This window comes from Oryx dammah, unplaced genomic scaffold, assembly GCF_014754425.2.
Source record: "Oryx dammah isolate SB20612 unplaced genomic scaffold, SCBI_Odam_1.1 HiC_scaffold_10, whole genome shotgun sequence".
Classification (NCBI taxonomy): domain Eukaryota; kingdom Metazoa; phylum Chordata; class Mammalia; order Artiodactyla; family Bovidae; genus Oryx; species Oryx dammah.
The window spans coordinates 63720995-63733158 of record NW_024070194.1 but is presented as its reverse complement, the minus strand read 5'-3'; the positions used below and the strand labels follow the sequence as shown (position 1 = coordinate 63733158).

The window sequence follows — 12164 nt, the reverse complement described above, 5'->3', positions numbered from 1 at the left end:
TAGAATTGACCCATCATCAAAACGTTTAACAATGTTCAAAGCCCAAACCAGACAAAGATCCCACAGGAAAAGAAAATTACAGGCCAATATCCTTGATGAGCACAGATACAAAAATTCTCAACAAAATATTATTAAAACTGAAGTCGACAGTACATTAAAAGAACATACACCATGATCAAATGGGATTTACTTGGGATGCAAGGATGGTTCAAACAGCTACAAATTAGTTGGTGTGATACACTGCATTAACAAAATGAAGGATAAAAATTATATGATAATTTCAATAGATTCAGAAAAAGCATTTGACAAAAATTCAACATCCATTTATGGTATATAAACACTCAACAAATTGGGTATAGAGGATACATACCTAAATATAACAAAGCCATATATCACAAATCTAGTGTTAAGATCAAACTTAACAGGGAAAAGCTGAAAGATTTTCCTGTAGGATCAGGAACAAGACAAGGATGCCCATCCTTTCTACTTTTATTCAATATATTTCAAGGCCTAGTCACAACAATTAGGCAAGGAAAAATAAATAAATAAAAGACATCCAAACAGAAAAGAAGTAAAACTGTCACTATCTGCAGATGATATGAAAGAAAACCCTAAGGACTCCACCAAAAAACTGTTCAGTTCAGTTTAGTCGTGTCCAAGTCTTTGCGACCCCATTGCAGCACGCCAGGCCTCCCTGTCCATCACCAACTCCCAGAGTTTACTCAAACTCGTCCATTGAGTTGGCGATGCCATCCAACCATCTCATCCTCTGTTGTCCCCTTCTCCTCCTGCCTTCAATCTTTCCCAGCATCAGGGTCTTTTCAAATGAGACAGTTCTTCGCATCAGGTCACCAAAATATTGGAGCTTCAGCTTCAGAATTAAGTTGTAAACTACAAAATCAATACATAAAAATCTGTTGTGTTTGTGTACACTAGTAATAAACATCAGAAAGAGAAATTAAGAAAACAATTCCATTTACAACTGCATCATTCTCATGTAAATAGCTAGAGCCATCGACTAAAAATACAAAATGAAATAATATTCTGTTAGGATAAATTCTATAGTTCTTAACTGTGAAATGTGTTTTGGAGGGTTTTTCTGACCTTTGGTTGATAGTTTTAAAATTATTTTTTACTAATTTTCAAAATTCTCTAGAATTATTTTTGACCTTTAGTTGATAGTTTTAATTTAGGTTTTACTAATTTTTTAAATTCTTCAGAATTTTAGTTCACTATGATAAACTTTTAAGAGATAGCTTTCCCTTATTTGATGTTCAAATAATGCTTTATAGATTGTTCTACTTAAAAGTAGTTCTTTTGAAAAGTTGACTATGTTCTCTCTAATGATGTCTTCATTGATTTGATGAGTATTTCTATGGATTATTATTATTTAATTTTTATGATGAAAAGTAATCAGTGAAGGCAGAATAATCTAAGATTATCTTTTCAGACAAAAAATAGGTTTCAAATTCTAGCCCTAATATTTGACATCAACAAATGCTTTGAATCTACTCATGATTCAAACTCTAGCATTGTCTTCCTGCATTTGTACACACTGTATTACAGACACTTTATATTGTAACTCTGTTTTAAAACTTTGATAGTAGTCTTTTCTCCAATATTTGAAGAATTTTCAAGGTTTTTAAAAGGCCCAAAATGAAGGATCAGAAGGGAAACGTTCATTAGTTTATTTCCTTCTTTCCTCTGTTAATCCAAATGGAGAGAGCTCTACATGAGGTCCAAAAAGGCATCCCTTGAATGACAGTCATTTAACAACCATGCCATTTTTAATGTAATTATTTTAAATAGTGGGCACTTAATCTAAATTTCAGTTTTTAAGCTTTTCTATTTTATCTTTCATTCTTACATTTCAAATGTAGGTTAGCTCCTACTAAAACTATGTTTTGTGGTTACTTTTCTGAAATAAGCTGATGTGTATGCTTTAAAAAAACTTGACTAGACTTTGTGTACCTGTGTACTAAGTACCTTCAGGCATGTCAGACCCTATGGACTGTAGCCCTCCAGGCTCCTCTGTCCATGGGATTCTCCAATTAAGAATACTGGAGTGGGTTGCCATGCCCTCCTGCAGCAACTTGATGTGATGCAGTTCTGAAATACCAATCTGCATTTGCACCAACCTAGAAATTTTGAGGACATTAGTAGCTCAAATGGCCTTCTGGGAGCAATGGATCCCACCTACTTATGACAAATTGATGAGCGCTTGATGAAAGAAACCATGCATTTACCACCCAGTCTATTCTTAAATGATGGACCTCTGTTCCAGTCTGGCTCAGGAGGCAGAAGTGAAGGGCTTTCTTTCTGCAGTAACCCCTTCATGGGAGTTCCTGAAGCTGGGTGTCGTCCATCCAGGGCCTCTGCCTTGCACTCAGGGAGTGTGGTGGTGGATCTTCCCTGCAGTCGAATCCGATCCTACATAGCCTGAGGACTTGTGATGTCTGAAAGAGTGATGTGTGTTCGCGAGACCAAATAGAATCAGCCTAGGAATACTGCCAAATTCTTCCTATCACTTACCTCAAGTAAAGGTTGGTCTGTCTCCTTACAGAGGGAACAGCAGAAATCTAAAACTGACCTTCTTTGACACTTAGTGGACTCCACCAGCAGAAGAAAGACGTTGTTAGAAGGACAATTTACTCCGTACCTGCCCACTAGCAGTCAGTTATCAATCGGTGCGGTAGGGCTCCCATTACCCAGAACCGCATGTGGAAACTCCGGAGTTAGAGAAAAGTCTCAGATCAGAAAAATCAGAGGCAGAACTTAAATATGATATTTCCCCCAGAGTGCCTACTGCGTGTCTTATTAGTTGGTTGGAGAAAGGCTGGCAAAATGCTCAGCTGCAGAGCAAGAAAGGCGTTTTCTGCGTGCCGACCCTTCCCCGGGAAAGGCGGGTGGGAGGAAGGGGGCGAGGTGGCGGGGCGGGGGCAGTGCCTCTTGGAGCGCAGGATCTGGTGGCTTTGTTAGCTTGGTGGGTTCAGACTGGGAAATGCACACTCAGCAGGGAAAAGGGAAGAGAGATTGGCGGCAGTTTTCTAAAAACAACGCGGCTCAAGTCTCTGCGAGTGCCCCCTCGCTCACCCCGCGGAGGCACAGACTGGTCAACCCGGTCCCGGGAGCGCGCGGGGCCGCGCGGGTCCCACTAGGAAGGAGGCGGGCAGCCGTGACTCTGGGACGCCCCGGCGCTGCGCCGCGCGGTTCGACTTCTCTGTCAACCTGCCAGTTTCGGAGAGGCGCCTCTCGCTCCGAACCTCGGGCTGAGGTGGCCCCGGGTTACCCCAAATCTGACGATGCCGCTCGCCCCGAGCAGCCGGGGATTGCCACTGCCGGGGGTGCGCCTGGGACTGAGCGGAAAGCGGGGAGGAGGCGTCGCGCGGCCGCGGTAGCCAAAGCGCCCGGGCTTCCCTCCGCGGCGATGGCTCCCCGGGGTCTGCGCGGGCGCGCCTGGCGCCCGGTCTCACCCCGCCACTGTCTCTTCCGCCCCGCCCAGGCGTTTGACTCTCGGCCTCACAGTGCCACCTTCCCACCCAGAGTCCGGGGTGGGATAGCGGGGAAGAAGCAAACCAGCTAGGGCGAAGAAGCGCTCGCGCCCGTGCGGCGGGGGAGGTGGGGGGCGGGGGGGACGACGACTCGTGCGCCCAGGAGGCCGGTCTCCAGCTTGGAGGCGGGGACTCCCCCGGCGCGGGCCTGCAAGCCCGAGGTGCCGCTTTGCACCGCGCGCAGGGATGGTCTATACCCCAGCCGGGGCGCGTCACCGCGTCCAGCCGCCACCCGCTAGAGCGGAGCCCTCACCCGGGCCCGCGCGCGCTGGGCCGCCTTTCTCGCGTCCCGCCCCTAGTTCTTCCGCCAAAACCTTTGACCAGAGTCTTCCTGCCAACATTCCTAAATCTCTTTTGCCAGCTCTTTGCGCCAGGTAGGACTAAGGCTCTGCTTTCGGGTGTGTGCAGAAACGCCGTTCCCAGAAGGCGGCTGACCTTTTCACCTTCCCCACGAACTCCTTCGGAGGGGGCCCTGGGCATTTACCTTCTCAAGGGCCTGATCCGCAGCCAAAACCTGTTTGGTCCCTGAAATGTCCTTGCTATTCCTATCTGCAGAGGCTTTCTGCAGCAGTTCCCGGAAAACCCTTCAGGGACCGAACTGGGGGACATCCAGAGCCCATTGAGGACGCGCTGCCGTGGGAGGCGGGGGTGGGCCGGCGTGACAACGGCCTATAGCCGGAGCGGGCACCGTGAGAGCCCGGCCAAGAGCAACACCCCGCCCCCGCCACTGTTCCTGCTCCCCGGGGATGCACAGGCGCCCCGGTCGCTGGACCCCTCATTTCCAAACCCCGAGCACCTGGGCTCCGCATGAGGCGGCTGGGTGGGGTCGGGCGACGACTGCCCCCTAGCTGGAAGGCTCACCACCTTCCACCCTCCGGCGTCCCCTCTGGCCGGGAGGAGAGGACACCAGATCTTCGGCAACAATGGAGCCCGCGGCGCGCAGCAGACACCCGGGCTTGCCAGGCGCCCAGCCGCACGCCGCGATTCGGGGCAGGGAGGCCGGGCGGGGCTGCAGCACAGCCTAGTCCGCGTGAGTCTACTGACTCGGCTCTGCGTGGCAGCGATACTGCCGACCCTCGCCCGGCTCCGGGGTGCGTCCCCAACTCCAGCCCCTTTCCTCGACCCCTTCGGGCCTGATCCGCAACGTCCAGGGGCGCCCTGGTGCTCCTGCCCCAGGTCACGACCCCAGGTCACGCCTCGGGCGCCTCCCGGAGGTTTCGGAGTTGGGAGAAGCAGCCGCCACCTCCCGGGCGCACTGCCTGTCTCCGGCGGCCGACCCCCCCCCCCCCAAATCTTAGCGGAACTGTCCCGCTCTCCCCCGGGGGCCCGACCGAGCATGCCGAGGTGGGCTAGCCCGATCCTGGCGCTGCCACCGACCTCGACGCCCGGTCCCCCCTCCAAACACACCCGGCACCCGGCCCTGAGCACGCAGTCCCGGCGCCTCCCTGCCGGGGAAGATCCCAGCAGGGCTTGTGGGAGAGACGGACAGACGGACGGGGAACGTTCAGGGAGAGAAACTTGTTCCTCCCCGTCTCTTGTCAGGCAGTCGCTGGCGAGCCTGTGCGGGGAGAGGGGCGGGGGGAAGCGAGGGAAGGGCTCCAGAAGGGGAGGGGAGGAGGCAGTGGGGGAGGCGGGGGTGCAGTTGGTGAAACTCCTCCGTCTCCCGCTCATCTTTCATTGCTTGCTCCTCTTCGCGCAGATACCCCGACCTCCCTTGGGCGCCAGCTCCCCGGATCCAACGGGTCCAGAATCAAGCAGGACTGTTTTTTTTTTTCTTTCTGGAAATTGGCGTTGGTGTGTGTTTCTCTACGTCCCTCCTCCCCCTCCCACACCCCCCACTTTTTTTTTTTTTTTTTTTTGAGACATGGCCCGGGCAGCGGCTCCTGGAAGAGGAACAAGTGTGGGAAAAGAGAGAGGAAACCAGAGCTAAATGACAGGATGCAGGCGACTTGAGACACAAAAAGAGGAGCGTTTCTCTCGGATCAAGGCATTGCCTCGCCGCTTTTCTTTCTCCAAAACGGTCTGAGGATTTTACAGCTCCGGGAAGAGTGAAAGCGCTCCGGATCGTGGAGATCGCCCCGGTGCTCTGTTTTCCCCGCACGTTCGGTTCTCCCGCGTTCGCCCCGGGGACCCGGCGAAGGGAGGATGGAGAAGGGGCTGCAGCTCCTGTGCGCCGCGCTAGCCCTGATCCTCGGCGCGGCCGGCGCTTTTCGCAACGGTAAGTGACAGGCGGAGGCGCGCGGCCGCGGGGGTGAACCCTGTTCCCGGCTGCCCGCTCCGAGCTGCCGGGACCCACCGGGGAGAGCCGCCTCCTGGTGAAGGAAACTTTTAGCCAGACGGAGAAATAAAGAAATAAGATCAGTCGTTGTAGGTAGGGCAGGGAGATTTCACGTCCTCTGACTCCCTCCTGAAGTTGGTTGTTTGGCCATGGGGTTTTTCCCACCTCTGCTACAAGGCTGAGCGCCCTACCTTCCCAGATCAGCGCACCAATTATCTTAATAATGTTTCCTCCCCAAGGCAATTAGAGGAGACTCCCTTTCAAAAATATGATGGCTGTTGAAAGTTAATGAACACTTTACCGGGAGCACTTCCTGATTCTCCGACAGCTCCCCTGAACTGATTCCTCTGGTGGATGCCCGCAGGAGATAGCGGTTTGCGGGTGGGTGTTAGTCCCTCCTCCGCTTTTTCAAACCAGCCCTGCTCCGTCTGGAGTATGAATGAAAGTTATATCGTGTCAATAAAGGAATCTGATACACACGCTGTAAGGCACCAGGATATGTGAAAATCCCCTAACCTAGTTGCAGCTTCCACTTAGCTTTTAAAACCACTCAGTGTTAAGTAAATGGAAGACCGTACTGGGTTAGAAGCAGTATCCTGTAACGTAAATAATGTGTTTTAAAATGAGATCTGGTTGTAGGCATGTTCAACTTACACTGTAAAGTAGGTGGAAGCAAGGGGGCGGGTGACATTATCTTTACAGTAAGTCTTCAGCAATTATTATTAACTAATTATCAAATATTTACTTTAGCCTGGCTTAGATTTCAATCAGAGTAATTAAGCCCATCCGCTACTTACTGGTGGTATATTGTTTTAATAAGAGACCACAAGTGGAGGGGTTCATACCGAGAGGAATTTAAATCACATCTTTATGATGGGCGTTAATCTCTCTAATATGCTTTTTAGAGGTTTCGTGATTGAAGCAATAGATTTCCCCAGCAGCTACCAAGCAGTGTTCTAAAAGATATGCTTGGAAGCAAAACACATACAATTGTGAATGTAGAGTTCAATTTATTAATGAACCTCAGATGATGGCATCCTTCTCTAGTCTGGCAGGGAATGAAATAACACTCACCTCCAGTTGAATGAGCTCCAGTGGTTAGACTTTAGAAATTACAGTAACAACATCTGCTTCCAGGGTGGCGGGTGTTCATAGGATGGATTTGAAATCCAATGCCAATAAGCTTTCAGACTTTAGGCTGTGAACTCCATATGTATGTCTGTGTGTATGTGTGCATATGTGTGTGTATATACATACATGAGAGATACACATACTTCCCAGTTTTCTTAGCAGAAATCTGGGGAATGCTGAGACCCTAAGCTGCAATCAGTGACTTGACTGGTTAAACCTATGTTGCTATACTTAACAGTGACCAAAGCCAGTTAATGCCTCTAGCTCAGCAGACCTTTCCCAGCCATGTCCACCTCCTTGGAGTACCAGTGTCTGCTAAATTAATTCATTAACCTTATTTAGGACTAATGGTCCAGAATCATTAGAAACTGCTCGTTCTTAATCAAGTGTTAGAGAGATTTAACAGAGCCAGGGAGTCTAGGAGTCCACATTATCTTATTACACTGTCACTTTCTCAGAAGTCACAGATTAAAGAGCTCTGGTGTGGTACTGAGTCCACCTAAATGTCTTCTGAAGTGACTCTGTCGAGTGGCTACAAGCAGTGCTGTTTTATTTCACTCCTTAACAGATGCCAGACACTGCCATGATGTTTGTACAGAGCTGGAGGAGACTTAATGAGATGGGGTTGCTTTCCAAGTTTTCTGCACATTTAAAATAATGCAAGAGCCTCTGCAGAATAACATAACAGAGTCCAGTATGATCATTAGCGGAGATTCTGAACTCCAGTTACAACACCATTTCTTCTTGGCAAACCTTAAGCTTCTAAAAGCTAAGGCAGAGGAAACCCTTATAAGGCTACCCCCGCCCCCCAACAGTCTAAGAAACAAAGTCAGAAACATCTAGCAACTGAGAAAAACAAAGTAATTTATATTGTCTTCTCTTTTAATTTATGGGAAATGATTTCTGTAATGCATGTAGCTTTATGCATTTTTGATGTGCACTTCATCTTTCATTTCCATTTGACCTGGTTTTCCTGTAATAAAATTCTGTAGATTTATAAATTCATGCTGAGAGCAAAGAATGCCATTCTTTTTCCACAGGGAATCTATTAGATGCAATATTAAAATCTATATATACCATTACTGAAAATTTGTGATTGATAGGCTTATATGTTTCACTGCTTTCATACCTGTTCCTCTTACATAGCTTATGCACCGAATTTTTATTGCTCAAAATTAAGCATCAATAAATGCGGCAGCCTTTCAGGCTGAGACTCTCTAATATGAAATCCATCATAACAAGTGACAGTGAGGGTCCATACTGAACAATAAAGCTGCCCAAAGACTGGTTTCTTTGGCTCTCAGTGAATCACTTCAGGTTTGGGTTTTATTGTTTTTTTTTTTAAAGGAAGGTCAAAAGTAGTTAGCTCACCTTTTCTAAAATGTGAGGGTATAGATCACTATCTGTGATACCCAGACCTCCATGTGGGGGAGGTTTTTCCAACATGTAGGTAATTAGAATTAATCTGTGTAGCTATTTATTTTTCTTTCTGCCCAGTTACTTTGATCTGGTCTCCAAAACTGAGCAACTTTCCTCGGAGCAGTAGAGCTGAATTATTTCTGCTTCACCACATCTACTTTGTTCCCTGATGCTCTGGATCTCAAAGACCAGAGATAACTCAAAATCACTTAGATTTACAGGCAGATAAGACAACAACAAAAAGGGTTTGGCTTTAAGCCAGTTGAAGTCCTGGATGACAATGCCCACTGATCAATGACACAGACCAGGCTTATCAAACAGCAACACAAGGGGTCGAATAGTATCTTTTAGTCACCTTCACTTAGAACTTGCTACTTAATGTGATTACACTTCTGGGGGTATAATTAAGTCTAGCAGAAGCTCCCTGGGGACCATGTTAACATCCATTGAGGACTTAATGTTTTTAATGCTGGAAGACCTTTTTCTTGGGAGGGAACTTTGTGGGAGGTGGGGATGGAGCCCTTTCAGCTCTAAGTTCTCCTGAACCAACTTCCTGAGATCAAAGAGCCTTTTTTGGAAGCATGTTGCTATCAGCGCCACCTGAAGGACCTGCAGGCACCTCTTGGAGCTCCCCTTAAAAACTTATGGAATGTTTAATAACCTGTCATTGATATGTTAAACTAGAATACGTAACTGGTTGTACAGGGAACCATCTAGTACTAAAATGTTAATTTTATTGCAGATAAGTGTGGCGATACTATAAAAATTGAAAGCCCTGGGTACCTTACATCTCCTGGTTATCCTCACTCTTATCACCCAAGTGAAAAATGTGAATGGCTGATTCAGGCTCCGGACCCATACCAGAGAATTATGATTAACTTCAACCCTCACTTCGATTTGGAAGACAGAGACTGCAAGTAAGTGAACATGTTTGAACAGGGCACCACAGCACCATCTAGTGGGCACGGGTGTTATGGGGGAAGTCTGTGAACTGTCTAAGATGTAAATGGATCCAGGAGGAATTCCGATCTAGGCCAGATCCTGTGTCAATGGTATGGAAATTAAATTATGTTAAGTGATTTCTGAGTTCCCTAAACCAGGGAGATTATATTTAAATGTGTAATCTCTCATAGTCTTTTTCTTGTTAGCACTTTTGGTTGAGGAACTTGTGTTAAGAAAAGTGTATTTAGGTTTCTTTTTTTCCTGGAAAGGCAAAGAATTAGAAACCCAACCTCTTGCTTTTTATTAAATATTGTGAGTCTCTAACATGCAGTGCATTGGCAGATGGTGAGGTTGGGTTTTTTTGAACAAATCTGGGGCATATTTTGTGATCGAAGAACTGTGTTTATCTTACTGAGTTTGACATCACCAAAGCAAACTGTCATTGGGGGAAAAAAAACAAGGCATATAGGATAAGTCTAATGAAGGACTTTTATAGTAGATTAATGATTGCAAGTCTCTTATGAAAAATGCTAAAAAATTGTTAATTCACAATAATATAATGTTTGTTCATGTGCTTTAGCCTTCCTGTCTCTTTCAGTGGTTAAGTTACTAATAATCAATTTATGCCAGGTTTCATTATTATAGAAACATTATCAGTAGAGAAACAGAATAAATTATAAATCCTCACTTTGTATGAAAGAATTGTGTGTAAGTTTTGCTTTCCACAGTTGGAAAGTATGTTTTAACAATGCAGGCAGCAGTCCCACTTGGGTCCAAATTTGCTTTTCTCACTGGACATCCAGCAGACAACCTGGCTCTGTCTTGTCTACCTCATCCGGTTCTACCATGCTGTGTATTCTCCAGAGACCTGAGCCTGAGTATCAACCTCTAATGACGTTTAGACATTTTAATCTCACTTCTAAAGTGTTTCTCAAGGACTGATAGGTTTTCCCAAGTTTTAAAATGAGTCTGTTTGATATAACTATATACCGTGTAGACTACTATTTCCACTGGATAACATTATTATGCAGCCAAATTCATTATTTAAAATATTTTCTTTACAAACATATAATAACCCTTGTAGAGAAGAATAGAATAGTATGAAAATATTCCCACCTGTCGGAAGTCCTCCAGAACCTGTTGGATTCTGGGGGTAAACTAGTTTTTCATGGCCAGGGAAATGACATCATCTGGTTAATTCAACATCTGGTGCCTGGAGAATTAGCATACATTCATGTGCTGTTGATCAATTTCCAAATAATCAGCAGACACTACAGTAAAATTATGCCAATTTCGATTTAATCTTTGTTCTGTGATTCAGAAGTGCTTCAGGGCATTATATTGACTTTTTAATCTTGTGTGAAAGCTGCCATTAATAAAGTGTTCCAGTAACTTCTTGGAAACGGGAAATTCATTCTCTCTTTTTTTAAGCCAATATTCTGTATGGTGGTTTTTACAATGTGCATTGCTGAGACAACCTGAAGATTTATTTTTCATTTCATTTATTTTGTTTTGTGTTATGTTTTTGCAACTTGACAATACTTAAACTGCTAGAGGGGGCTTCCCTGGTGGTTCAGTGTTAAAGAATCCATCTGCCAATACAGGAGACTTGAGTTTGAGCCCTGGGTTGGGATGATCCCCTGGAGAAGGAAACGGTAACCCACTCCAGTATTCTTGGCCTGGGAAATCCCATAGACAGAGTAGCCTGGTGGGCTATAGTCTATGGTGTCGCAAAAGAATTGGAAGTGACTTAGTGAGTAAGCAACAACAAGGAGCTGCTATAGGAGATATTTTTAGGAAACTCTGGTAAAACATACTCAAGTAATAGCATTATTCCTCAAAATAAGGTGCTATTAGATTCTAGGAAACTCATGTTTGCTGATTTCTGATCTGAGAGTCTCAACCATATATGTGTGTCATTTAATAAAGAATTCAGAATATTTGAAGTTGTGTGCTGGTCAATGTTAGCAACTGGATTTGAGGAGGGGATGGGTCAAATCTGGATCTGTGGTATTTACCAATTTCTGTAGTGAAAATTTTCTCTCCACGGCCGATTTCAAACCACTCAGTGTGTCACTATGCACAGATTTGCAAAGAGACGTGCACATTTGATTCTCATGAGTTGGTGTGAGCTGGCTCCAACACCCAACTGCACAGGAGTGTAAGGAGGGGGAGCCAGTTGCATGAATTAAGGTATGGCAAGTGTTTATAAGCATCTGGCACATGTGTGCATGCTAAGTCGCTTCAGTCATACCTGACTGTGTGTGACCCCATGGACTGTAGCCCACCAGGCTCCTCTGTCCATGGGATTCTCCAGGCAGGAACACTGCCATGCTCTCCTCCAGGGGAACCTTCCCCTCTAGGGAATCTGGCACATAGCAGACCTTAAATAATTATCTGCCATATCATGATGTGAGGTCGAGCATGGTGGGAGCAGGGGGCAGCTTTTTTTGTTAGTTTCGTTTTTTAAAGATAACAAGAAAAGGGGATCACTATAACTCAGAGTAAAGGACCATTTAAATGATATCAGCAAGAAACTGGCCAATAAGACTGTTTCTGGAATTATGATGGTGAGTTTTGTGTTTTAATGCTTCAGAGTAAGGTGGTTTCTTAATTGTAGTAAGTGAGGATTTGTTCTCTGTGAAGAAGCCATCTCCTGACCAGTCTTGAAGGCTGATGTATTTAGCCTGCTATAGTCAGTGGAGATTATGGTCCTGGAGAATACATCTGCGCCCTGTTTTCAAGTGTTGCTGCCTGACATTTTATCAATAGAAGGTCCCAAAATGATATAGGAAGACCAACTTAGGACATTTGCCATCACTGTCTTCCCCGACCAGTCCACA

The 12164-nt window shown here is 45.9% G+C and overlaps 1 protein-coding gene across 5 annotated transcripts in view; it reads left to right on the top strand.

Moving 5' to 3' along the window:
* The first annotated feature begins 3734 nt into the window (after window positions 1–3734).
* NRP1 (neuropilin 1) overlaps window positions 3735–12164 on the top strand; it is a 152801-nt gene continuing 144371 nt past the window's right edge. For 2 of the 5 annotated variants that reach the window (XM_040248373.1, XM_040248376.1), the window contains exons 1-2: window positions 5156–5769; window positions 9122–9296. In XM_040248373.1, coding sequence (XP_040104307.1) covers window positions 5697–5769; window positions 9122–9296 — 248 coding nt within the window. In that variant the 5' untranslated portion in view covers window positions 5156–5696. Of the gene's footprint in view, window positions 3926–5155; window positions 5770–9121; window positions 9297–12164 lie in introns of those variants that run through there. The other 3 variants (XM_040248377.1, XM_040248378.1, XM_040248375.1) reach the window with 2 other exon arrangements.